The sequence below is a fragment of the Aethalodelphis obliquidens genome, unplaced genomic scaffold (genome assembly GCF_003676395.1).
Source record: "Aethalodelphis obliquidens isolate GAN/ISIS:26980383/991018 unplaced genomic scaffold, ASM367639v1 scaffold64, whole genome shotgun sequence".
Classification (NCBI taxonomy): domain Eukaryota; kingdom Metazoa; phylum Chordata; class Mammalia; order Artiodactyla; family Delphinidae; genus Aethalodelphis; species Aethalodelphis obliquidens.
Window position 1 is genome coordinate 895,993 of NW_020838008.1, and position 23,818 is coordinate 919,810.

The 23,818-nt window shown below is 49.7% G+C and overlaps 2 protein-coding genes and 1 non-coding gene across 19 annotated transcripts in view; 2 read left to right on the plus strand and 1 right to left on the minus strand.

Annotated features, from left to right (window-relative positions):
- The window catches only part of UBAP2 (ubiquitin associated protein 2), a 118,600-nt gene extending 98,573 nt beyond the window's left edge, over positions 1 to 20,027 (plus strand). For 8 of the 17 annotated variants that reach the window (XM_027089035.1, XM_027089051.1, XM_027089044.1 and 5 more), the window contains 15 exons: positions 812 to 1,025; positions 4,858 to 4,897; positions 7,002 to 7,185; positions 8,090 to 8,159; positions 9,914 to 10,039; positions 12,350 to 12,545; positions 13,325 to 13,416; positions 13,581 to 13,628; positions 16,000 to 16,078; positions 16,302 to 16,507; positions 16,778 to 16,877; positions 16,962 to 17,069; positions 17,202 to 17,269; positions 17,349 to 17,528; positions 17,613 to 18,569. In XM_027089035.1, coding sequence (XP_026944836.1) covers positions 812 to 1,025; positions 4,858 to 4,897; positions 7,002 to 7,185; positions 8,090 to 8,159; positions 9,914 to 10,039; positions 12,350 to 12,545; positions 13,325 to 13,416; positions 13,581 to 13,628; positions 16,000 to 16,078; positions 16,302 to 16,507; positions 16,778 to 16,877; positions 16,962 to 17,069; positions 17,202 to 17,269; positions 17,349 to 17,528; positions 17,613 to 17,708 — 1,807 coding nt within the window. In that variant the 3' untranslated portion in view covers positions 17,709 to 18,569. Of the gene's footprint in view, positions 1 to 811; positions 1,026 to 4,857; positions 4,898 to 7,001; positions 7,186 to 8,089; positions 8,160 to 9,913; positions 10,040 to 12,349; positions 12,546 to 13,324; positions 13,417 to 13,580; positions 13,629 to 15,999; positions 16,079 to 16,301; positions 16,508 to 16,777; positions 16,878 to 16,961; positions 17,070 to 17,201; positions 17,270 to 17,348; positions 17,529 to 17,612; positions 19,657 to 19,787 lie in introns of those variants that run through there. The other 9 variants (XM_027089043.1, XM_027089049.1, XM_027089045.1 and 6 more) reach the window with 5 other exon arrangements.
- LOC113610713 (small nucleolar RNA SNORD121A) lies at positions 6,273 to 6,354 on the plus strand. The gene has a single exon (XR_003429185.1). It is a non-coding gene; the product is annotated as a small nucleolar RNA SNORD121A (small nucleolar RNA).
- The window catches only part of UBE2R2 (ubiquitin conjugating enzyme E2 R2), a 95,557-nt gene continuing 91,633 nt past the window's right edge, over positions 19,895 to 23,818 (minus strand). Inside the window, exon 5 of the mRNA XM_027089057.1 lies at positions 19,895 to 23,166. Coding sequence (XP_026944858.1) covers positions 22,947 to 23,166 — 220 coding nt within the window. The 3' untranslated portion in view covers positions 19,895 to 22,946. The remainder of the gene's footprint in view (positions 23,167 to 23,818) is intronic.

A 23,818-nucleotide genomic window follows, 5' to 3' on the forward strand; every position in this document is an offset into this window, starting at 1 on the left:
CGCAAACGAAGCAACTGACAAAGGATTAATCTCCAAAATATACAAGCAGCTCATGCAGCTCAATGTCAAAAGAGCCAACAACCCAATGCAAAAATGGGTGTAAGACCTAAATAGACATTTCTCCAAAGAAGATACACAGATTGCCAACAAACACATGAAAGGATGCTGAACATCACTAATCATTAGAGAAATGCAAATCAAAACCACAATGAGGTATCACTTCACACCGATCAGAATGGCCATCATCAAAAAATCTACACACGTTCTTCAGAACCTAGGGGCAGGACAGGAATAAAGACACAGATGTAGAGAATGGACTTGAGGACCCGGGGAGGGGGACAGGTAAGAAGCTGGGGCGAAGTGAGAGAGTGGCATGGACTTATATATACTACCAAATGTAAAACAGATAGCTAGTGGGAAGCAGCCGCATAGCACAGGACGATCAGCTCGGTGCTTTGTGACCACCTAGAGGGGTGGGATAGGGAGGGTGGGAGAGAAACACAAGCGGGAGGAGATGTGGGGATATATGTGTATATGTATAACTGATTTACTTTGTTATACAGCAGAAACTAACACCATTGTAAAGCAATTAAAATAAAGATGTTACAAAAAAATAAAAAGTAATGCAGATGATCCTGGATTGGATCCTGCACGAGAAAAATTAACAACTAAATAAATAATGCAGTAGTGTAAATTTGTAGTTACAGATATGTTTATTTAATTTAGAATATGACAATAAAGAGATGAAACCACTCCATGAAAACCTGTAAAGTGACACAAATTTATGTCTCATGTCTTTTATTCTTTGTAGTGACTCTTTGAATACCTCCCTAGCAGTGACCAGTGCAGTGCAGAACTCCACCCACACAACTTCAGTCATTACCTCCTCCAGTCTGACCAGCTCATCGCTGAGCTCCACTAGTCCCGTAACAACATCTTCCTCCTACGACCAGAGTTCTGTGCATGACAGGAGCGCGTACCAAAGCTCTGTGAGTCCATCGGAGTCAGCTCCAGGAACCATCATGGTTAGTGGTGTTTCCGGTTTCTCCTCATAGGAAATCCTATTTGGAGTTCAGTGTGTAGTTGGGAAATCATGCTTTTTGGCTAAGATTTCCTTTTAGAAATGGCTAACCTTTTAAGTAGAATCCGTATAGTTCGTTGGATTTGCCATTAGTGGCCATCTCATTTGAAACCTGTGTTTCAAGCACCCTTGCACAAGGATTGTGTGAATGGACCCAGACACTTGGTATAAGGATAGTGTAAGGATATACCCTGAGTTGTTCAGAGCGGCTTGGATGGCGTAGGCTGGGACTATAGTCTGTAATATTTCACTTTCCTGTAAGGCAAAGACATTCAAGCATTATAGAGAGAGCTACTTTAAAGAGTGGATGAGAACATGAAAATAATGAAAACAATTGAATTGGCATAGCAGAAATTTGGGTATGTTGTCTTTTCTTAGGTTTCCTTCTAAGATTCTGAGGAAATATTTATACGTATCAACTTAAGAGACTTTTCCTCCCTTCCTTTTCCATCTTTCATGTTAGATGTTTTCCTCAAATGTCTGGTGATTCCAGGCTGCCCACTTGACACTGAAAGGTTAACTGCCTGTGGCAGTAGGTTGTTGGATGTGGGCTTTCGTGAGGGACAGTGTGGGCGGCCATTTCTCTAGGGGTGGGGAGTTCCTTCATCAGCCCCTGTGGGCCTTTTCTGTTGAGTTTGTTTAGATTCTCCAGGGACTGTTCTTCTAGTCTCTTCCCTGTAGGGCCTATACCTGTCTGTTAGTGTCTTAAGAGCCTAGTGCAGACAGAAGGCTGCCGTTGGAATAATTTGTTTTGTCTGCATTGACTTAATCTGTGTGTTTTTAATAGTACTCCTTGCCATGTGTTACCCTCTTGATGAAGTTTAGAGCCTGTGGGAGACGGTGGAAGGGGGCATTCACCCTGCTGTACAGAGTTTAAAACATTTCTCCTATGTTTAGCCCTACCTCCATACCTACTTCCAAAGTTATGTGATATATATAAGTACTGAGTTGCTTGGTGTGGTTCTTTGATGTCAGTTGAGTGGTTTTCTGGTTTTCCCTACTGGTTGCTTATGATTTGGCTTTACCTGGTCAGCTAAGTCAGAGTTACTCTCTGGAATCTGCTTTCTACTGTACAAAATTTTGTTGCTCTCATTTTCCACCTGTATTTGCCTTTCTTGGTTTACATGTTTTTAAAAAGCCGTGTATTCTTCATATATCTTCTTTAAGAAGTTTATTTTTGTGATTTCCAACATGGCAACCACTAGCCACATGTAGTAGTTTATTTAAATTAAATACACAATTAAAAGTTTAGTTTCTCAGACATACCACATTTTAATGCTGACTGTCTAGATATGGTTAGTCACTACAATATAAGACCAAGCACACACAGACAGTATTTCCATTATTGCAGAATATTCTGTTCCCGGGCTTCCCTGGTGGCGCAGTGGTTAAGAATCCACCTGCCAATGCAGGGGACACAGGTTCAAGCCCTGGTCCGGGAAGATCCCACGTGCTGCGGAGCAGCAAAGCCCGTGCGCCACAACTACTGAGCCTGCACTCTAGAGCCCATGAGCCAAAACTACTGAGCCTGCGTGCCACAGCTTCTGAAGCCCACGTGCGCCAAGAGCCCGTGCTCCGCAACAATAGAAGCCACTGCTATGAGGAGCCCACGCACCGCAGCAAAGAGTAGCCCCCGCTCACCACAACTAGAGACAGTCAGCGCACAGCAACAAAGACCCAATGCAGCCAAAAATAAATAAATAATTAAAAAAATATATTCCGTTGCCTTGGAACGTGCTGGTCTATAGTTTCTAAAACATAAATCAGACTGTGTGCTTAAATCTGTCATCTCCATGACATCTCAGTTCCAGCTCTAACTTTACCTCTTGTTCTGCTTGTCTGTATCACTGTTCACCTCGTTTCTTGCTCAGCTCATTGAACCAGATTTCTGATCTCTCCCGATCATCTGATACTTTATTTTTGTTCCCACCATGCTTCTGCCTAGAATTTCCCCCATCCCAAATAATATGGCTCCTTTGTTGTGTCAATTTGTCCATTGTTTGTGGAGTGTTTTGGTTTTGTTTATAATATTTTTTAATAGAAGTATAGTTAATTTACAATGTTGTGTTAGTTTCAGGTATACAGCAAAGGGATTCAGTTATACACATATATTCTTTTTTAGATTCTTTTCCATTATAGATTATTACAAGATATTAAATATAGTTCCTTGTGCTATACAGTAGGACCTTGTTGTTTCGTTGTTTGTATTTAAAAATGATTTTCTAGGGACTTCCCTGGTGATCCAGTGGCTAAGACTCCACGATGCCAATGTAGGGGCTCCGGGTTCAATCCCTGGTCAGGGAACAGGCACAGCCAAATAAATTAAAAAAAATGATTTTCTAGGTGGGATGAAGTGTTCCTAAGTTATGATGGCAGCTGTTTCGTTCCCCTTTTCTATTTTTTTTTGTCTGGTGTAGTTTTTTTGGTTTGTTTTTTGTTTGTTTGTTTTTGCGGTATGTGGGCCTCTCACTGTTGTGGCCTCTCCCGTTGCGGAGCACAGGCTCCGGACGCGCAGGCTCAGCGGCCATGGCTCACGGGCCCAGCCGCTCCACGGCATGTGGGATCTTCCCGGACCGGGGCACGAACCCGTGTCCCCTGCATCGGCAGGCGGACTCTCAACCACTGCACCACCAGGGAAGCCCTCTGGTGTAGTTTTGAGAAGACTTTGTATGTCAGGGTTTGTGCTGTCTTGGCTGCACATGCTTGATGTCATGTGTATGTATTTACTGAATAGTGAACCCCTGTTGAGAGGGAGGCAAAAGAGTAGAACTTTGATTGCTCTCCACCTGTCTTTGTATATTGGTGTTTCCCTTTCTCTGACTTCAGTCTTTTAACTCGTTTTGTTTTTTCCTAGCAGTTCTGTTTTATTGTCTACATTTCTTGTAAATAATCCCATTGTTTTAGACTAAAATGTGTTGTAAATTAAGATTTTATGAGCAGAAATTGTACTGGATTTTGGTTAAGGCAGAGTCAAAAGCTATAAGGTTTGTCTTTTTTTTTTAAGTAGTTTTGACATTTGTGAGAAGGTTATTTCCTCAGCTTCCTTCTTCCATCCAGGACCAGTGTCTGAGCCCAGTAGGTTCCAGTGTCAATCACTCTTTGCCGGGTCTCCCCACCCAGTCTGTGGAAGTAAAGTTTTCCTTGTGAGGATGCCTCCTTCTGTGAGAAGGTTCCAGTGAAGTGCTTTATGGTTAACTCAAACCAGTTGTTTTCAGATTCTGTTCTTTTTGGGACTGACTACCAAACAGTCCTAACTCACTCTTTCCCCACCCAGTTCAGAAAAAAACATGTTTCAAAGTAACGTCTTTCTCTGAGAACCATTTTGTTAATAATATAAAATATGATAATTCCTTGTATGAAAGTTATCTTTGTTATAATTTGGAAACATTTTCTTTCTTGTATGGGGGGTACTCAGGAGACAGAATGTGCTTGAGACAGGAAGGCTTGTGGAGATTTCAATATAATGAGAATTCCTAAGTCCTTCCTATGGCTTAATAATTTTTAGGACTGTTTCATTGCTTCCTGTGCTTTTGGTCTTATGTTTTATCCTTGTTACTTCCTTAAATACCCAGTTTGTTTTAAAAAAAATGTCAGCTTGTTGAGATTTATTAAGAATTTGTTGTATTGCCTCTCCTTTTATTAAGAAACAAAACAAAATAGGCCATAGTTCTTTGCTTAATTCATAATGCTTCATATGTTTGTGGCTAAATCCCGTAGAAAGTCATCTAGGTTGTCATTTGATTCTGCGGGTTTACTTTCTTTTCTCTTTCTTACAGAATGGACATGGTGGTAGTCGAAGTCAGCAGACAGTAGACAGTAAGTATGTGAGCTAACTATTCTTGTCGTGGCTGGTGGAAACCACAGACAGAAAAAGAGCGTAGCTAATGCGATGGGAAAACAATTGGCCAATGGCTAATTCTGCAAAAATAGTCCTTCTACATTTTTTCTGAGAGCTGTGTCTGATCCATCGTTGGCATCATTTCTTTGCGTTTAGAGTTTAGATAGAGATTCCCCGTGACCAGGTTGGAGCTGATGGTATTATTAGAAATGTTATATCCACAGCAAGAAGGAGGTATTGTATTATTCTGCCCTTGTCAGACTGCACCCCCAAGTGTAGAGTGTAGGCTGGATTTAAAAGATGCTTGGCTCAGAGGCCCAGGTTCCAGGATGCTCGGAGGGCTCTCACTTCAATAATGTGAAAGACATTTCAAGCAGAAATTGGCATGCTAGTTCAGGAAAGACATTGTGAGGAAGAGAGATAAAATGTTGCTCACTATAAACACTTGGGAGAAAAGGAGGGGGCCCTCCACATCCAGCACAGCTCAGTGATCACTGGAGATAGTGTAGGTGAATCCCCGTTAGTTGTTTCCTTTGTTCTTAGCTAATTTATCTATGGTTATGATCATAGTCTAAAATGAAACTGATTTTCATTCATCATTCAGTAAAGCAAATGGGTATCCACTATCGGTATGGAAGTCAAAAAGACCCTCTTTATTTAGGAATTTTTGGAGAGTGGCCATGGGATTTTGCCAGACCAGGAGTGGGCCTCAGTTGGAATTGAAATGACACACGTGATAACGTGGGTAGCTCTGAGAACACTGGTGTCACAGGAAGTATGAATTCCACAAGCCGTAGTGGGAAGTTTCTTTTGTCCAGGCATGGGGTCGAGAGCACATAGAGGTGTACTGGAGATTTTAAGTGAGATAATGAGATGTGAAATGTCCGTAAAACATAGTGCACGTTTTAGATAGGTTTTTATGTCCTGTGCTCTCTTCTCCAACCGTCTCTCTCTCTCTGTCTCTCTCTCTCTCTCTCTCTCTCTCTCTCTCTCTGTCTCTCTCTGTCTCACACACACACACACACATACACACTCAAATTCATACAAACACACGTTCTTTGAGAGGCTTTCTGTGAACCTGTCATTAACGTGATCCGACACTCAGGGAGGTGAGTTTGGGGCCAGGGACATCTATGGTGTGTTTATCTAGTTTCTGTAAGAACAGGTGTCATTTGGGAAGGACTGTGAGTAAAAAACAAGCCTCAGGGTTGTGAAGACCACTCTTAAGAACTGACTGTGCTGTGTTGACCTGTTGCTGTCTGTTCTGGTTTTCGAGCTATCCTCCATTTAGAGACTAGTGTGTGTCCCCTGGACTCCCAGGGCCTCCCAAGGAAAGGTGCTGCCACCTCCTAACTGGAAAAGACAATGATGCTTTATTCCCAAGCACATATCTGAGTTGTATGTGTGGATGGCACTAAAACTGAGTCTTTTCTGCAGCTAGGATTGATCGCATTCATGCTCTTCTGAAAGCCTAACGCGTGCGTTTGTGTGCTCTGAGGTCTTTTCTGTTCAAGCACATGCGAAGGAAGTGCTCACTGCGCTTTTGAAAGTAGGTGTGGACAGCAGGGGTGTCTTCTGCAGATTTTAGGCCTGTGTAGCTCTCCACAGTATATGTACCCTGGGCTATCAACCCCTTCCTGCCCTAAACTGTCTGTGACCTTTCACAAAGTCAGCCTGATTTGATAGAAGCAGACCTAACCCCTGGGTGGTTCGCCTACCAGATTTTCACTGTCCCTTGCTGTGCTCATGTTGTAACTGTATTTGTCAAACTTAGAGCCTCTTTCCCTTTCTGGGTGTGGCTCAGGGTCGGGTTCCTTTAGTTGGGAGGAGTATGTTCACCCCAGAGGGGCTGTGTATGCTGGTAAAGATGTCATTTCTCTCCTTGCCTGGGACCTGTGTTCTGACAGTCCTCTCCATAGTCGCAGCAGACAGAGAAGGGCCTACCTGTGGCATGCTTGTGCATTTTCCCCAGGGGTGTAACTTTGTATATGTCTCAACTGAGCCTGACGTGTCACAAAACATTGAGCATATTTCTGACACTTAACGGTTGGTTCTGGCGCTAAACAGATCTGTTTCTTACAGCTCCTTCATCTGTTCCAGCTCCAAAGACAACAGACCCTCCCTCCGCCCTCCCATCCGTGGGCTCCCTGCCCAGCACCACCTCCTGCACTCCACTTCTGCCCTCTGTACCCCAGCACACTGCCGCTCTGCCCTCCTTGTCCCAGCCTGGTGACCTGTCCAGCAGCCCCCTCTCTCAGCTTAGCAGGTATGTGGAAAATACGGGCCCAGAGTCCGAGGCACACGGGGGCGAAGTCCTGGAGCCCTTCTACATGGCTGTTCCCATGAGCAGAACCCACTGTTGCTCCCTGCATGACGTCCTGGCCTTTTGCAGTAGGGCCGCAGCGTAGGTGGCTGGGTAGGGTCTCACAGGCACCGAGTGTGAAAGCCTTGCTGTCCTGTAATGCCCCTGCTGTCACAGAGCCCTGGGTCCCCTGGGAATCAGGTGGGTCCAAGGGGTCACTGCTACTCTTCTTCAGCCCTCAGGAGGGTGCCCCGAACCTTGTCTCTCCTCCGCATTCTGGGCCCCGTTGCTGTGATGTGGGGTGAGAGTGCTGGCGGTTTTCTGAGCAGGTCACTGCCTCGCACTTGTCGTGGTGTCAGAGATCAAGTTATCAGAACAGGGTGCAGGAGAATGGGATTTGTCTGGTCCTTACCCTGTCTTCTGAGTAGCCTTCTCCTCTTTCCTCCTGTAGCCAGGAACAAAAGCGTTTGGTTTGAGTTCTGCATTTGATGGGAATTCAAGCTCTGTCTCTGGCATGTGGGGTTGAACATAGGAACTTTCTTCCCTCACACACAAATATAATGGGGTCTCTGGGGCTGGCTGTGTTCTTAGTGCAATCCTGTTCTTAGCATTTACAGTCTGCAGAGCAAATGGTTAGAGTTGTCTGAGCTGGCTCTGTAGCTTTCCTAGGGCAGGATGTCCCAGATCCTCATGGTGAGTGACCCTTTAGATCATTTCTGACCACAGAGCACCTGGACTGGGTTCCAAGGCCACATGGAAGGAAGGATGTGAAGGGATGGGCAAGCTCATGTGCAGCCCTCCTAGACGCGTGGGTCCCTCGAGTGGAGTGCCGGGGGGTGCACACGCGGGGCTCTGCCTTGTCTTCCAGCTCTCTCTCCGGCCACCAGAGCAGCCTCTCCTCTGCGCACACGGTGCTCTCCACCAGCACGTCACACACGGTAAGTGTTTTCCTTGCTCCCTCGCCCAGCACCCTGCTTAGCCAGCTTGGAGCTTAGTCATGTGCAGGTGGGGCTTTAGTTTGTGGATTTTAAATATCTGAAATACTCTAATAGCTTGGCTGTAATGTCTCCATCTAGGTACATGGTTTGAACAGATGATTTCCTAGGCAACATGGAGGACATCTTGCTTCCTAAGTCCATGTCTCTGTGGAAGAATTGGTTCTCCATACCTGATAGATGATTGGCAGGGCTGTCAGGTGGTGAATTTGTTCCCAAGAACTCACTGAGCTCCCTGTTCATGATAGGAGACCTTTCTACCTGGCAGGGTTGGTTTTATTTGCTGGGGCTTCTTATGTTGAGGTCTTTGCAAGTTTTGTAGAGGAAAGTAGACTCGTTGCTAACTTCCGCATGGCCTCTACTAAAAGTCAAGTTTAATCAAGAGCAGTGTTCCTGGGGAATGCTCTGTTACTTTGTGAAGCCCACTGTAGGGAGAGTGCTTGAAAGGAAAGGGAGAGCTCGCGTGTCTCTGAGACTGACAGCCCAGTCAGTGTAACTGCATTCCAGGTTGCTGGTGGTCGTGGAGACTTCACTCTTGCCGTCTCAGGCCATCTTCCCCAGCTCAGAGGCAGAGGCTTTGGGAAGGTTGCTGTTGAAGAAGGAAGTGTGGGTATGGAGAGGCAAGAGTGGAAGCACAAGCGGGCGAGTGTCCTGGTGCGCTGAAGAGTGACCTAGATGGTGGTTGCTGAGGTGCGGCTTCTGAGCTGTGGAGCTGGGAGCGTGGTCTTGGGTAGGACTCGGTCTAGACCGAGCGGGCTGAGGGCTGGCAGCCGGGCCATGCAAGGAGGCAGGGCAGCAGGCGGGTGTTGTGCTAGCAGCCGGGGAGGCTGGAACGTGGAAGGAAAGGTGCCTGGAGAGAGCACAGTGTCCCTCTGCTGGGAGACAGCAGGCTTCCACAAGGTGGAAGTAGATGGTTCCTCAAGTAGGGAAGGAAGTTTTGGGTGCAGATGAACGGGAGAGTCGGGAAACTGGGGGAAATTGGTTTCCTCTGAAGAAGAAGTCGAATCTTTCGCTGTAGAATGAAGCAATGGAAGATTCAGGTCCTATCCTTTATCAGGACCTGGGTAACATCGTGGCTTTCATACTCTAGCTTTCCAAGTGAAATCAGTTTACACATAATTCTTTGTCTTAAAACACATAGATCACTGTCTTCATAGCAGAGATTGGTGTGAATATCTCTGCCCTTGGAGTAAGTTGCCCACCAGCCAGTGCCTCCTGTTTGGCCAGTGGGAGCCCTGAGATGTCCCCTTTGTGAGCCCTGCAGAGCTGGCCTCCTGTTCCGGGCACTGTGTGTTGGAGCCCAGAGCTCTTGCTCTCATGGATTAGCTGCACTCTGTGTCTTAGCAGGAAACCCCAAATCTTACAGTCCCAATGGCCACAGCCAGAATCACCTAGTACAATTGCTAACATCGTCACAGATTCAATAACGAAAGACATAAAAAGATATATACTGAAAAGTTTTTGTCTCTTTTCTGCTTGGTTGTACCCCTTTTCCTACTATTTTCTTGATCCTCTAGTTCGTAGTTTATAAACCCATAAAATGCATACATAGCAGTTTTCCTTCTGCCCTTTTTCTTTTCCTGTAATATAAATGGGAGTATTCTCTACATAGTGTCCTTTATCTTTTCCCCTCACTTAACAGTGTATCTTCAGGAGGTTTCTGTGTTGAATCAGAGTTCTTTGTTCTTTTTTCACAGCCCTGCTGCATTACATTATTTAATCAGGCCTCCTCTGATGGAACTTTAGGGCCATTTTCAGTCTTGATACCTTGGAAATACTGTGGGTTCAGTTATAGACCACCACCGTGGGAATATTGTGGGAAAGTGAGTCATATATCTTTTGATTTCTTAGTGCATATAAGTTTTGTTTACACTATACTGTAGTCTGTTAAGGTGTGCAATAACATGTCTACAAAAACAACATATCTTAATTTAAAAATACATTATTAGCTAAAAATGCTAGCCATCACTTGAGCCTTGAGCAAGTTGTAATCTTTTTGCATTTGTAACATCAGAGGTCACTGATCATTATAGCAAATATAATAATGAAAAGACTTGAAATATTGTGAGAATTAACAAAATGTGACGCAGAGAGAGGAAGTGAGCCAATGCTGTTGGAAAAATGGTGCTGATAGACTTTCTTGACCCAGGGTTGCCTCAGACCCTCACTTTGTAAGAAACGCAGTATCTGGGAAGCACAAGAACATGAGATGTGCCTGTACAAACAATGGTGGATAACCTTCTGCACGTGTTTCACGTGTGCAGCTGTGTCTAGAGTGTAAACCCTGGAGGTGGAATTGCTAGGCATTTGTCATTTTATACAAATTGCTCTGCATAGTGATTTTAACCCACTTAGATCTCACTGGCAAAGAATGAAATGTCCTCTTTCCCCATGTCCTCCTGAAATGATGTTACCAAATATTTGTATTTTTCCAATGTGTTAATAGAAAAATGACCTGTCAGTATAGTGTTTAATCGAAAGAGCTTGAACATCTATTTTATATATTCGAAAGCCATTAATTTCTTTTTGGGTGAGCTGTTTACATTTTTCATTTTCCTGTCAGGTCTGTGGTCTTTATTTCTGTAGTTGGGAGACTTAGTAGGTAGCCCTTTGTGATGGGAAGTGCAAATATTTTTCCTAGGTTTGTCATTTTATGAATTGATTTTTGAATAGTCGGATATATCATAGTCTGTCACAGCCAGGTCTTTCCTACCTTGTCTGTAAAGGAAATCTAGTGTATTCTCCTGCCCTTCGTGTTCTGTGGAAGGTTTGGTGCAGCTTTGCTTTTCTGGGCCCATCTGAGGGGCTGAGTGGCAGCCCCGTCGGATGGTCCGAGCGAGCCAGCAGCTTGTCTCCCTCACAGGTTTGAGAGGTGAGGGGGCAGATACGGGAACGCCGCCAGGGTCCACTGAAGTAGGAGAGGCTTGCTGGATGACTCTGGAGTTCCCGTGGATTCCTCATACTCCCCAGTCTGGGAATGTTCTTTTTTTTTTTTTTTTTTCTTTTTTTAATCCTGTGGTTGAAAGGTTGTGTGGCCAGTGCCACCATCACAGTGCGGTGGTCAGAGCCATTCCTGATCCTGTGGCGGGTGCCCTTGGCTCCACGCAGGGGGCCGTGGAATGGGTGCTGGGCAGCCCTGGCCCTACCCTGGGCTCTCGTCTTCCTGGTTCTGTCTGTCGATCTAGGCGGAAGGGGCAGGAGTCCCGAGGAGCCCCAGAAGACCATAATTTCAGCAGTCTTCACTTGCTGAGCCAATTCTGGATACTAGTGCTCGGGTGGGCAGGGCGGCCCGCGGGGCTGGGACCCGCACGGCGCCGTCTGTGCCGTGGAAAGCAGAGCACACGGGGGCCCCCTTTCTCCTGGTCCTTCGCTTCTTCAGCTTCCCCTCCAGGAGTTTCCCGGCTTCTTTGTTGTGCACAAGTTCTGATTTGGAGGCTGGTCTCAGTCTTACAGAGCCTTTTCCTCCCTCTTTGACCCTTGCTTTGCCCAGCCAGGTGTATCTCTTCCACCCACCCCTCAGGCCCTGAAGCCCTTCCTGATGCCTCGTTTACTAGCAGCTGGGCAGGACCCTTGGCACTCAGGCTCTTCACAGCTTTCTGCTAGGCTTTGCCCTTCTTTCCTCGGTGGCTCTTGTCGGGCAGGCCTAGGGCCGGGCTGGGCCCTGCTTGGTAGTCCCTGGTGACCCACAAAGTGTCACCAGATCCTGGAGCAAAGGCCTCTCTTGGCCACCTGTGACTTCAGGTCAGAGGAGCCAGGAAGGCTCTGACTTGGGTTGGGCTGCTTGTGGCCGCAGGCTCGACTCTCCTGAGGCTCCTTGCTTTTCTGTGAGGTGGCTTTTCACCTCATATTGAGATGCTCTGTGCTCATCTGTGTCTGTGCTTTGTTTCACTTACCAAAGCCTGAGCAACTTTAATGATTTTTTAGGAGGGTTTTTTGGTCGTAAATCTCCATTTTAATGGTCTTGAAAGCTCAGCTGATGAGTTGTGTCCCAATGGCCTACTGTGGCTGCAGTGTGAGAGGCCACGGTGAGCACACTGGTCCATCTGAGACTGCGGGCACACAGGCCAGGCCGGTTCTTGTGCACTCTTGTGCTTTGCCCCCAGATCCATGTGTCCTGGCTTTTGTCTTGCCAGCATGCCGGCGTGGAGAGCGCCCCTTCCCTCCAGTCCTCAGCCACCTTCTCAACGGCAGCAACCTGTGCCTCGAGTGCCGCGTCCTCAGGGCTCAGCCTGCCAAGCAGCATGAACACGGTCAACAGCCTCTGCCTGGGCGGTACCGCTGTGAGTGCCCCCAGCAGCAGTGCCAGGGCCACGCCCTTGGTGACCTCAGGTGTGTGCCCCCCGGGGCCTTTCCAGCTCCCCCGCCCCTCGAAGGTGCTGTTCTGCTTCCCGGGAGGAGGCCGAGGCGGGCAGGCCTGGGGGGGTCCACGAGCATCGGAAGCTCACAGTCTCCCTCCGGCTGTGCCGCCACTTGCTTGTCTTCTTTGTTCCACTCACCTCTTGAGGCCGGATCTTCCAGAGCTAATGTGGGGGCCAGGTTCTGGGTGATTCTGAAATCAGTGTCTGGGGGCACGCTCCCCTGGGCAGATCCCTGGCAGCCTTTGTGCTCGTAGCTCCCCATTCTTTTCTGTCCTTGCTCATCCCTGGAGCTGAGATGACGGAGCAGCTCTCGTGGGCTCTTCTGCTCTTGCTGTGACTGCCTGGCAGCCAGACCCGGGCAGACTGTGGTTTGGTAGCGACTGCTCGCCCGCCTTTGGCCCAGCTGTGCCTCTCCTGGCGCTGCCCGGCCTGCTTTGTTCTGAGGGGCAGGCGGTTCCTGCTGCTCGGGCCCTCTCGGCGCAGTGCGGCCTTCAGGAGAGGGTGGCGGTGTTTTGTGCCGCAGGGCGCGGACCCCTCTGGTAACACAGCCTGGATGTGGTGGCACGTGCTCTGTCTCCCCCGCCCCCTAGCATGGCTTCCGTTTCTCTCGGCTGCTGCCCTCCCCTCTTGCCCGTGGCCTCGTCTGGGACGGCACCGTGACAGTGGGCTCGACACCCGCCGTGCCCACAGTACGTGAGGAATCTCGCCCTTGTGGTGGCCCCTTCACTCCATTTGAGTTTGCCTTCACAGGCAAAGCGCCCCCCAGCCTGCCCCAGGGGGCGCCTCCCCTGCTGCACAGCCAGTACCTCGTGGGCCCCGGAGGACTGCTTCCTGCCTACCCGGTGAGCGCACGTGGGGCTCTGGGCCGGCCCCCGGCAGGACCTGGGGGCCTTGGGTTGCTGCTGCTCCTTCCCTGAGCCCACCTCTGCCGCTCGGATCCCGGGCGTTTCTCCAGCTAGACTCCGTCAAGGCAGGGCATCTAACAGCCTTGTTGGTCCTCACACAGGTTTATGGCTATGACGAGCTCCAGATGCTGCAGTCACGGCTGCCGATGGTGAGTGGGATTTGGGCTGGTGGCCGGGGGGATTCAGACTCTTGAGTCTCGCGCATCTCACCCGCGCGGCCGTGACTGCTACCCTCTCTGGCCTTCAGGACACTCGGCCTGAGGACTTCCCTCAGCACCACAGCTGAGAAAGCTGCTTCCATCTGGTGGTTGTGCCTGCTGCACCTACAGCCTGGGCACTCGAGCGTCCTGCGCTCGTGCCTGGGGATCTTGAAGATCATTGGGACCTGGGGCCCCAGTAGGCAGTGTCCCTACCAAACGTGGGTCCTTCTCTTCCCTCAAGTTCCACCCCTCCCCCCACCAAAACAAACAAACAAACAGGACGTGGCGCTGCTTACGTGCCCCTAGACTTTTTATTAAAAAAGTGCTGTCCGAAGTACCATCTAGTGTTTTTGGCTTCTGAAGTGGCCATTGGTGATGCTCGTGATGGCAGCTTTGTTATTCTGAGTGAGTGGCTGGAGCCAGCAGTCTTCAAGGGCCCTTCTGGGTTTAGCCTGCCATCCCGTGTATAAGAACGCTGGCCCCAGGATCTCTCTGGTTGCTGCAGTCTCACTCTGAGGGCAGCATTGCCTCTTTATTCTGGCCCTTGCTACCAGGATGAAGCACTGGGCCTTCTCTGGGATGGCCACGTGAGCAGGACTGCAGTGCAGAAGAGGTACAGGACGAGGCACGCTCCCTGCCCGGACAGCCTGCAGGCTCCTGTACCCCCTTCTTGGTCTGGCGTTTCCCAGACTCCTGATCATTTGCAGCAGACCAGGGCACCTGTCACATTGTCTGGGAGTAAATAGCTATTTGGACCCCGATGTCAACTCTCCTGGGTATGGTCTTTCCTTTTCCCCAAGTGAAGGTGAGGTGTCCTTCCTCAGACTCCTCTCCACTGGTGTTAGCCCCTCTTGGGCTGGCCACAGAGAGCTCAGGGAGCTGCAGGCACCACCTCTACCTCCCAGGCCCCAGTGGCTGATGCTCGTGTCTCTCAGAAGACCCTTTCATCTGCTTGGAATGTTTCCATAGGTTGGTAGCTGGGCAGCTCTTCCCCAGTGTGCAAACCAGCAGCCAATCACACTACTGCTCAAGGGGCCTGCGGGACTTTCCAGCTGCTGCCCATGTCCCTGGAGGGCCCAGAAAGGATATTGAGGACATGATGACAGATTTCTAGAGTGGAAAACAGAACTTAGGGTTTCTGGGGATGCCTTAAGCCCTAGGGCTTTGCAGGGAAACCAGAAGCGGCCCTAGTCCCCCTGACACTCAGGAAACCTTGCAGCCAGGAGCCCCAGGGCATCAGAGATGGAATGCAGGAGGTGGTCCTGAATGAGTCTGAAGGTGGTGCCTGGTTGGGCCCCTAGGAATGACTCAGTGGGATTCTAGCCCTGGGAATCATCCTGGGCTGCTGCATATTGCTTCAATCTTTTTGTGCCTTAGAAGCAATCACCTCTGAGCCTGCCTTTTGAGATGCATTTCTTTCATTTTCCCCTTTGGTTATTTCTTAGATTCTGATACTTTTGTGCCTCATTTCCACCTTTGGATTTTCTTGTGTCAAAGAGCTCCCCCTCCTGGGCTTCCTCCAGGCCTGTCCCCGCTTGTGTTCTACTAACTGTGCTTTTCTAGCCCTGCCTTCTGTTGTGGTTCTGGTCTGAGGGTGCCGTGGGTTTCCTGGAGGTGTCTGGGAGATGGGGCCAAAGGAGGCTGTAGGTGCCTTTCCTAGACACTGCTGCCCACGAGGAAGGCAGGAGGGCTTTCCCTCGGCTCAGAGGACCGGGGTGTAGTATGTCCAGGGCTGGCAGAGCCCTGGGCGGTGGGCGAGGGTCAGGGCAGGCCTCCCCTTCTTCACAGAGCTCCACTGTGTTTTGCCTCAGCATCCACGCTTGTCCTGACTCCTGTGCAATGTCAGCGTTGCCAGGGCAGAGTGGGCGGTCTCTCCTAGCTCAGGACCTGACCCCTGTTAAACCCTTTTGGCCCCTCCTCCTCCTCAGGTTTCTCCTTGTCCTGTTAACTTTCCTAGCTGCCCTTCAGAATCCCTCTCACTGGAGAAGCCAGGAGAGTTGGTTTGGCCCATGACATTCACCAGCATCCATCTGTGATGTAGAATGGATGTGTGTGACTGGGCCTCCACTGGCTCTGCCCGGGGAAGGCTGAGTGCGTCTACATGCTGTGTGCCTGCCACACTGCACAGCTCTGACCGGCACCATTTGTTTTGAATTCTCTGTGAGTGCTGCCCTCTGGTGGTGTGCCTGTGACGTCCCTGCGGTCTGGTCGGCCTGGGGAATGTGGCATTGCCTGGAGCATCCGTACTGCCTGCAGGTTCTGCTGTCCTGGGAGTGGGGTGAGGCTCTTGTGCTGACTGAACCTCTCTGGTCTCTCCTAGGATTACTATGGGATTCCTTTCGCTGCACCCGCAGCCCTCGCCAGTCGAGATGGGAGCCTTGCTAATAATCCCTATTCAGGTTAGTCTTGTTCAGGGGGTTAGGCACGGGGGCGGAGTGCTCATCGGACTAGCCTGTGGCTCATCCCGGGAGTCTGGAAACAGACGCAGAAGGGCTGCAGAGACCTACCGGCTTCCTGTTGTTGTGCTGGCAGCCAGGCCTGTTCCTGTTCACGGGGACCAGTCTGGCTTTTTCCTGGCTGGATAGGGGGCAGTGACTGGATTCAGTGCCCCGTTTCTCCCAGGTGATGTCACAAAGTTTGGCCGAGGAGACTCTGCGTCCCCTGCACCTGCCACCACCCTGGCTCAGCCCCAGCAGAGCCAGTCCCAGGCCCACCACACAGCCCAGCAGCCCTTTCTGAACCCTGCCCTGCCACCTGGCTACAGCTACACTGGCCTCCCCTACTATACAGGCGTACCCAGTGCCTTCCAGTATGGGCCCACCGTGTTTGTGAGTATTCAGGGGGGTGTTACTCCAGCTCCAGGGAACGGAAGCAGGGAGGGAGGGACAGGTCCCCACTCAGAGTGTCACCTGGCCTTGAGGAATGAGTCCGGCTTGGGGGCGAGGTTCCTTTCCCATCTGTTTTGAGATCTAGCGTGTTGCGCTACTGAAGACACCTCCCTAGTGGTTGTGCCACGAACTGCCTGAGGCTAAGCCGGGGTGACCTGCTCCCCCAGCTCTGTCCCCCTACTAATGCCTCTCCTGCTTGCCTGCCACCAGGTCCCCCCGGCCTCAGCCAAGCAGCACGGTGTGAGCCTCAGCAGCCCCACCACCCCTTTCCAGCAGGCCAGTGGCTATGGCCAGCACAGCTACAGCGCAGGTGAGGGGTGCTTCCGCCACGGAGAGGCACGGGAAGGACAGGCTCACCTAGCTCACACGTGCCTCTTGTCCCCTGCCGTGCTAGGTTACGATGACGTGAGCCAGGGGGCGGCGGCGGGAGACTACACCAAGGGTGGCTATGGTGGATCATCGCAGGCACAGAGCAAGTCTGCAGGTTCTGGGCCTGGCAAAGGTAGGCCTTTCCAGGATTGCGGCCCAGAGCAGTCGTCTCCTTCTCAGGCGAGGCTGCCCCAGAGGGCCCCTGGAGCGGGGGGAGGCTGGCGCTGGGGCCAGCTGATGTGGGAACAGCCGCTTTTCCTTCTAGGAGTGTCGGCGTCTTCGAGCGGCCCCGGCCTCCCTGACGTGACTGGGTCCGTCTACAGCAAGACTCAGGTGAGGGAGGGCCGGCACTGGCGGGAGGGCTGGCAGAGTGCTGCCAAGCGAGCCTCACTGTCGTCTCTCTGCCCTGCAGACTTTCGACAGGCAGGGATTTCACGCAGGGACCCCACCACCGTTCAGCCTGCCCTCGGCCTTGGGCTCCCCTGGGCCCCTGGGCCCCGGTTACGCGCCCTCACCGCTCGTGCACGTCCTGCCCGCCCACCAGCAGCCTCACTCACAGCTGCTGCACCACCACCTCCCGCAGGACGCTCAGGTGAGCCCGGTGGAGCAGGCAGCCATCCTGCCCTGGGCTGGGGGCTCCGCTGCAGCCTTGACAGCCTTCTCTCCTCCTCCTCAGAGCGGCGCGGGTCAGCGCAGCCAGCCCAGCTCCCTGCAGCCCAAGTCACAAGCCTCCAAACCTGCCTACGGCAACTCTCCATACTGGACAAACTGAACCCTGAAGAGCTGGGGGGCCAGGGCGGGGCCTGGCCAGGGCGGGGCCTACCCCGGGCAGGAGAGCACACAGAGACCAGCACCCTCCCCAGAGTTTCTGAGACGTGTCAGCCGAGCCTCTGTGGGGAGCCTGCCTCCCAGACTCCCTGTTGTATGTAATGTATTTATGTATGTATTTGTAAATGTGGTAGAAGGCTTGGGGGAGGGGGGAGCAGCTGCTCCTCTCCCCACTCAAGCCCCTTCCTGCTGTAGCAGCAGCAGCCCCCTTCCCCCCTTCTGCCTTCAGGCCTTCTACAGAGCCCCCTGGTGGGCAGCGTCTGGAAGGGCTGGCTGGAGGCAGTTTGGGGACTGGGGTCAGGTACCAATGAAGAATCACGGCTCATCTCCCTCCCTTCTCCCTCCCTTGTAAACCATTCTTTGAGTTTTCGTCCCTGTGTAATTACTTTATCCCTTGCTTTTTGAGAAACTGGTCCTTTTGTCATCTGTCATGTTCCCCTCCCTCCAAACCTTGATCTGGGAATGGCAGAGAGATAGCCCTGCCCCCCCCCCCCCCCCCCTTAGAGGTGGCACCTGTTTGTCTCCACAGAGAGCTGGGGCTTCGGCTTCTGATCTGGTCTTGTCCCCAGAGACTTGCCTTCCTCTGGCTGACCATTTTTAAAATAATCTGAATTTGCGCTCAGAGATACTCAGCCAGTCAGCTCCCCTTTAAAAAAAAAAAAAATCAAAGATATGCCTTCATCTCAGTGACAACATGTCTCCAAGCAAAGGCTCCTCTATTCCAGTCGTCCTGAACCAGGTGGGCGACTGTTTCAGAGGTTTTCTCTTTTGCCCAAACTCCACCTAATAAAGTTCTGAGAGCATACTTTCTCTGTGTGGTGTGACTCAGGGAGAGCTCAGGGCAGAGACCATCTTCATTATGGTTCCAGGGACCCTGGACTTCACAGGGCTGAAGTAGAGCTCCCGTTGTCACAGGCTTCTGATAACAGGGTGTTAGGGCTTCAGTGGGTATTCCTTGCTTTGCTGGGCCCTTCTCTTGTCCCAAAACAATCAGCATTCAGGGAGGGAAAAGGTAAAGGACGCAGCTGACAAGGTAGCTAACCCTCCTGACAGGCAGTGCTTATCAACGGTTACCTTTGTTTTTCTTGCAACTCTGTAACAGACTTAGGGGACAAGGCGGTCTCTAAAAGGGTCTTGTCAACAGGATATTACGGTAGGGTAATTTCTTTTCCAAAGGAACAAAGGTAAGAACTCTGAGAATACAGTTCCAGGCCTAAGTTTGCACAGCTAAACCTCTCTGCCCTTTGCTCTTCATCAACCAAATGCAATCTTGATTGACCGTCGAGGACTGTGGCGGGACAGATGACTAGTGAGCCAGGGTGGTGTGAAGTAGGTAAGTGGGTCCTGGGCTAAATATCTGCTCCAGAAAGTCCCAAGGAACCATTCACCTGGGGCCAGGATTCTGACTTCTCTTAAGCTCCTCCCTCCTGATTCCAGGCCACCAGTCCAGAAGGAACTGGGGCCGTAAAACTATCCATGTCTCCGCCAGGAGGCAGATCTCCATGCTTGTCTGAGGCGCAGCTGTATTCCAGCCTGGCAGCTGGCTCAAGGCCTTGAGGTGTTGCCTGAGGCATTATAGCATCCCGTTTCAAGTCAGCGTGCCAGAACCAGCCCAGGGGGTACAGTCTTTACCTTGTCTGTTTTTGACCTCCAAAATCAATGGTCATTCATCAGATAGGTCAAGCACTGCTGGCTTAAAAAAAAAAAAGTGTCCACAACTGAAACTTACTAAATTATGTGATCTATTGCTTTCTGATCCCTTCTTTTAGCAGCGGGAAGTTGACAAGTGACAATGAAAACAAAAAACTTGCGTAAGGAGGGCAGTGGAGCACTCCTCCATCACTTCACCGACCTACTTGTACTGGCAGCTTGCGCCCTATTTCAGAATTAAGGTTAACAAATGGCTTTGTCTTTAATAACCTTTCTTAAAAGCTGGTAAGGATTTGGGGATATTTATTCTGCAAGGAGGTGAGTTGAGCAGACTGTCAAAAGGCAGGTGAGCAAGATTTGGTTTTTGTTTTAGTTTTTCAGCTGACTCCTGTGCATAATCTGCAAGGGAACAGAGCAAGTATTAAGACCACCTTTTAATTTTAATACACAAAAAAAGAAGAGGGTCATCCCATGGGGAAGTAGCAATACAGGTATATTTTATTTCACATTTTATTAGTAGACAGATGGGCAGAAAAAGACAAAAAATAAACCACTAAAGGGGAAATTGAACACAAAATGCATCAGATAATCTTTTCTCATAAGTTAAAGAAAAACATCTACAATTTCAGCTAAGAAAACTATTAAAGTCAGGTGTGTCCTGCTGGTTTCAGAATAGTTGAAAATTGCATCTGAATCTTTGTAAATGTAAACCTTTTTAAAAATCAGGATGGGAGGGTAGAGAGTTAATTTTCAGTGGAGAACTACACATTTTCCCCTTCAATCGCTTACTATGTATTTTCCAAACATAAGGAAACCAGCAAATAAAGAAGCAAATAATTACCAGGGAAGAGGAAAGAAGGGACTACAAAAAAGCTTGGCTAATAGAAAAAAGAACTCTGGAATGATGTGAAATGAAAGGGGAAGACTGCGAGAAGCAACAACAGAATCATAATGTACGTTCTCCACCCAGCCTCAAAATACACAGACCTGAAGAGCGTCCAGAGGCCTCCACTAGAATCGAAAGGAACCTAAAAATGCAGGATGGATCCTGAATTCATGTTACACCAAATAATCAGCACAACTGTACTCACAAGGTTGTGGCCTAAGCCTGAGATCTCCACTCCCGAAAGAAGTTACGTGCTTCAGTTTTCTTTTGCCATAGTATGTGTTCGCAGGACAGAGCTCTGGAACCAGCACCTGGGTTTTACAAGTCAGTCTGAGCTATCAGAATGTCCCACCTCCTAGCAAATCAGCACAGCCCAGTCTTTTCTGGAACTGACGACTACTCTCATCAGAGGCAAACCCAGCTCTGAAGAGTAACACCCCAAAGGCTGAGAGGTACAACCTCCACCTGGCTCTCTGAGTCAACGTAAAACAGAGGCCAGCAGGGCCTGTGTGACAGGGCTGAGCAGCACAGCACCTCCCACAGTGCCAAGGAGTCTGGCCTGCCCTGGGGGAGAGACGCTTTGGCAGGAAGGAGAAAAGGCTTAGTTTTAGGGCTCCGAGAGAGCGTAAGACCAAGCACGCGGCGCACGCGTGTGTGTTTTGGGAGTGTGGAGTGATTGATAGGGGGTGATCAGAGCATTATGAGTATGTGTGGGGCAAAAAACTAGTTTCAACGTCCTTCTATGAGAGTTTGCACTCGGTGTTTTGTCACAGGAGAGCTGCTCTGTTCTCTGAATCTGACTGGAGTCGCTTGACTCAGGGGTGCAAGTAGGCCATGGAGTTTGGACAGATTCTGGGACCAGGCTCAACAGTGTCCCATGTGAACCTTAGCACGTTCAACATTCCCACTTTTTTAAGACTAGATTCCAGAGAAGGCTGCTGGGAATTAGTTGGCAAATGTTTGGAGAGTTTGAAGAGCGAATGAAAACCCTGAGATCAGAAAGGAAGGAGGAACTAAGGACCTAAGTATCACAGACTGTGTCCTAGGGTCCATCCTACCTCTGTCCCTCATCAACCCTTTCGTTCTTTCTGAGCTATACGATCTGAAGAAAAGGAGTTGAACGCTAGCGCGCAGGGATCTGAAGTAGGTTCATAGCGGTATTTTCCCCACTGAAAGAACACTGCCCTCCTGTGAACTGACCCGCCCCCATAAGAAACAAAAATCATCGCCAAGTACTGAAGAAGTCCCTGGTTGGTGAAGGCTGATGGAACTCGGTATTGATTGAAGTAACACACGAACGACACCGGGGAAATCAAGGCTGCAGCAATTGCGTGGCAGGAAGATCTAGCGTTGCCCAGACACTGCTTGCAGCCAACTCCCTTGGCTCTGCCAGAAGAGTCAAAGAAGCTCAGGGGAAAGCTCCATGCACAACTTCCGCTTGCACTCCATAGCCCGAGCACATTGAAAGGAGAGAAAAGTCCAGGTCACATCCAGTGAGAAAAGCGGGAACCGGTCACGCATGTCTCACATATATCCACAGTTACCACTATCAGTATAAGCAGCTCAATGAAAACCAAAATCTTAACACATGCACCTAGTATTAATACTAAGTAATTAAAACTCGCTACTTAAAAAAAAAATCCTCATGGTGAGAGTGTATCTTTCAGGGAAAGGCCATGTTAAATATATAAAACAGATGTTTTCTCTCCCAACAGTGGTCCCCAGTAGTTTGACTTTTTCCCCCAGCAGCATCAACCAAAACCAGCATAGTGATTTTAACTCTTCGTTCCCGTCACTAAGACTCCACACACACACACACACACACACACACACACACTAATCCCCACTCTCTCCCCACTCCCTGGGGGAAAAAAATAACTCTGCCTTCAAAATAAATAGCAATCAGTTCTATGTAAAGTATGAATATTTATTTCAGGCTTTAGATCCCAATCGATTTCGAAAAACAAAATCTGATCTCTCAGAGTAGCTGAGGCCTCTGTGTTAGGCTGAAGGGCCCTGTGCCCTTAGGAACACGTTTCAACAGGTTCAGAACAAAGTCCCTGACGCCTGCTGTACCCCAGCCTTAAGAAGGGAAAGAAAATTCACCACCACGGGGCTGAACGAATGCACACACACTAAGGTAAATGAGCAGCTAAAACTTGGCAAATTTGCTTTGTTAAGAAATGTTTTGTGGGGCTTTTACGGTTTTTTTTTTCTTTTGCTACCCAGCATATGCAGCACTTGTGAACTCCCGATGGGTTCCCAGCTTTAAACACATTAAACATCTTGATGAAAGACTAATTCTTCAAGAATCTAAAAACAGACCAAACGTGTTTTGCTGTGAACACTTTGCAGAGACGAAGTGAGGTGGGAGTTTGAGTTTAAAGAAAAAAAAAAAAGAATCAATACAGTGATGGAAGGGTAAAGAATGCAAGAATTCAGACATTCTGTGGAGGATTAGTTTCTCTCCGTTAAGAGGTCCATAAAAAGGAGCAAACTGAGATCCATAAGGGGAGTCACCAGGAGCCGTCTGTTTTCCCCACCCCCATGATAGGTTTTTGCTGAGGGGCCACTGCTAGGTCCCCACTTGCTCCCCTCCCTTTGGCCTGAGACGGCAGGGCAGTACAGGGGCCTCGAAGGAGCACGTCACGACTCCTCATTCCCAGAATCATCATCGTCATAACAGTCGGCATCTTCCTCCTCCTCATCTTCATCATCAATGTCGTCGTCGTACAAGTCGTCATAAAGCAAATCTGAGCTGTTGTCATTGGAAGGCACTTTAGTTTTGATGCAGTATTCCGCCAGGGTCGTGGGGACCTTCACTCCATCCTTTTCTGCTTCGGCTTTAGTGGCTGACACCTGTTTCCTGAAGGGAGGATAGTTTATATAAGTCTCTGGAAGATGGATTTATAATTGGCCTAAACAATCCAAAATTCCTTACTGGTTTCTGAACTTTAGTACCTACCTACCTGAAAGCATCTTTGATAAGATACCCTCTACTACACCAAAGGTTCTAGCCCATCAGGTACCATTCTGAAGGACACTTAAAAATGACCCTTCTGAGGGCTTCCCTGGTGGCGCAGTGGTTGAGAGTCCGCCTGCCGATGCAGGGGACGCGGGTTCGTGCCCCGGTCCGGGAAGATCCCACGTGCCGCGGAGCGGCTGGGCCCGCGAGCCATGGCCGCTGGGCCTGCGCGTCCGGAGCCTGTGCTCCGCAACGGGAGAGGCCACAACAGTGAGAGGCCCGCGTACCGCAAAAAAAAAAAAAAAAGACCCTTCTGAAGGGCATTTAAAGCCATGCACCTCACATGCTGGTTGGCCAGAAATCACCTCAGGTTTTCCGCCTTGTCTTCCCGCACTAAACTCAGAATGCAGTCCCATCAACTCAGTAGTCCTCCTACTTAGAGAAAAATCCAAATATCTTATGTTGGATTCCAAAGTCTTGCATGATCCACCTGCCTATCGCTTCATTCTCGCCACCCATTACTTTCTCCAATTCCAAAACATTCAGGCCACTC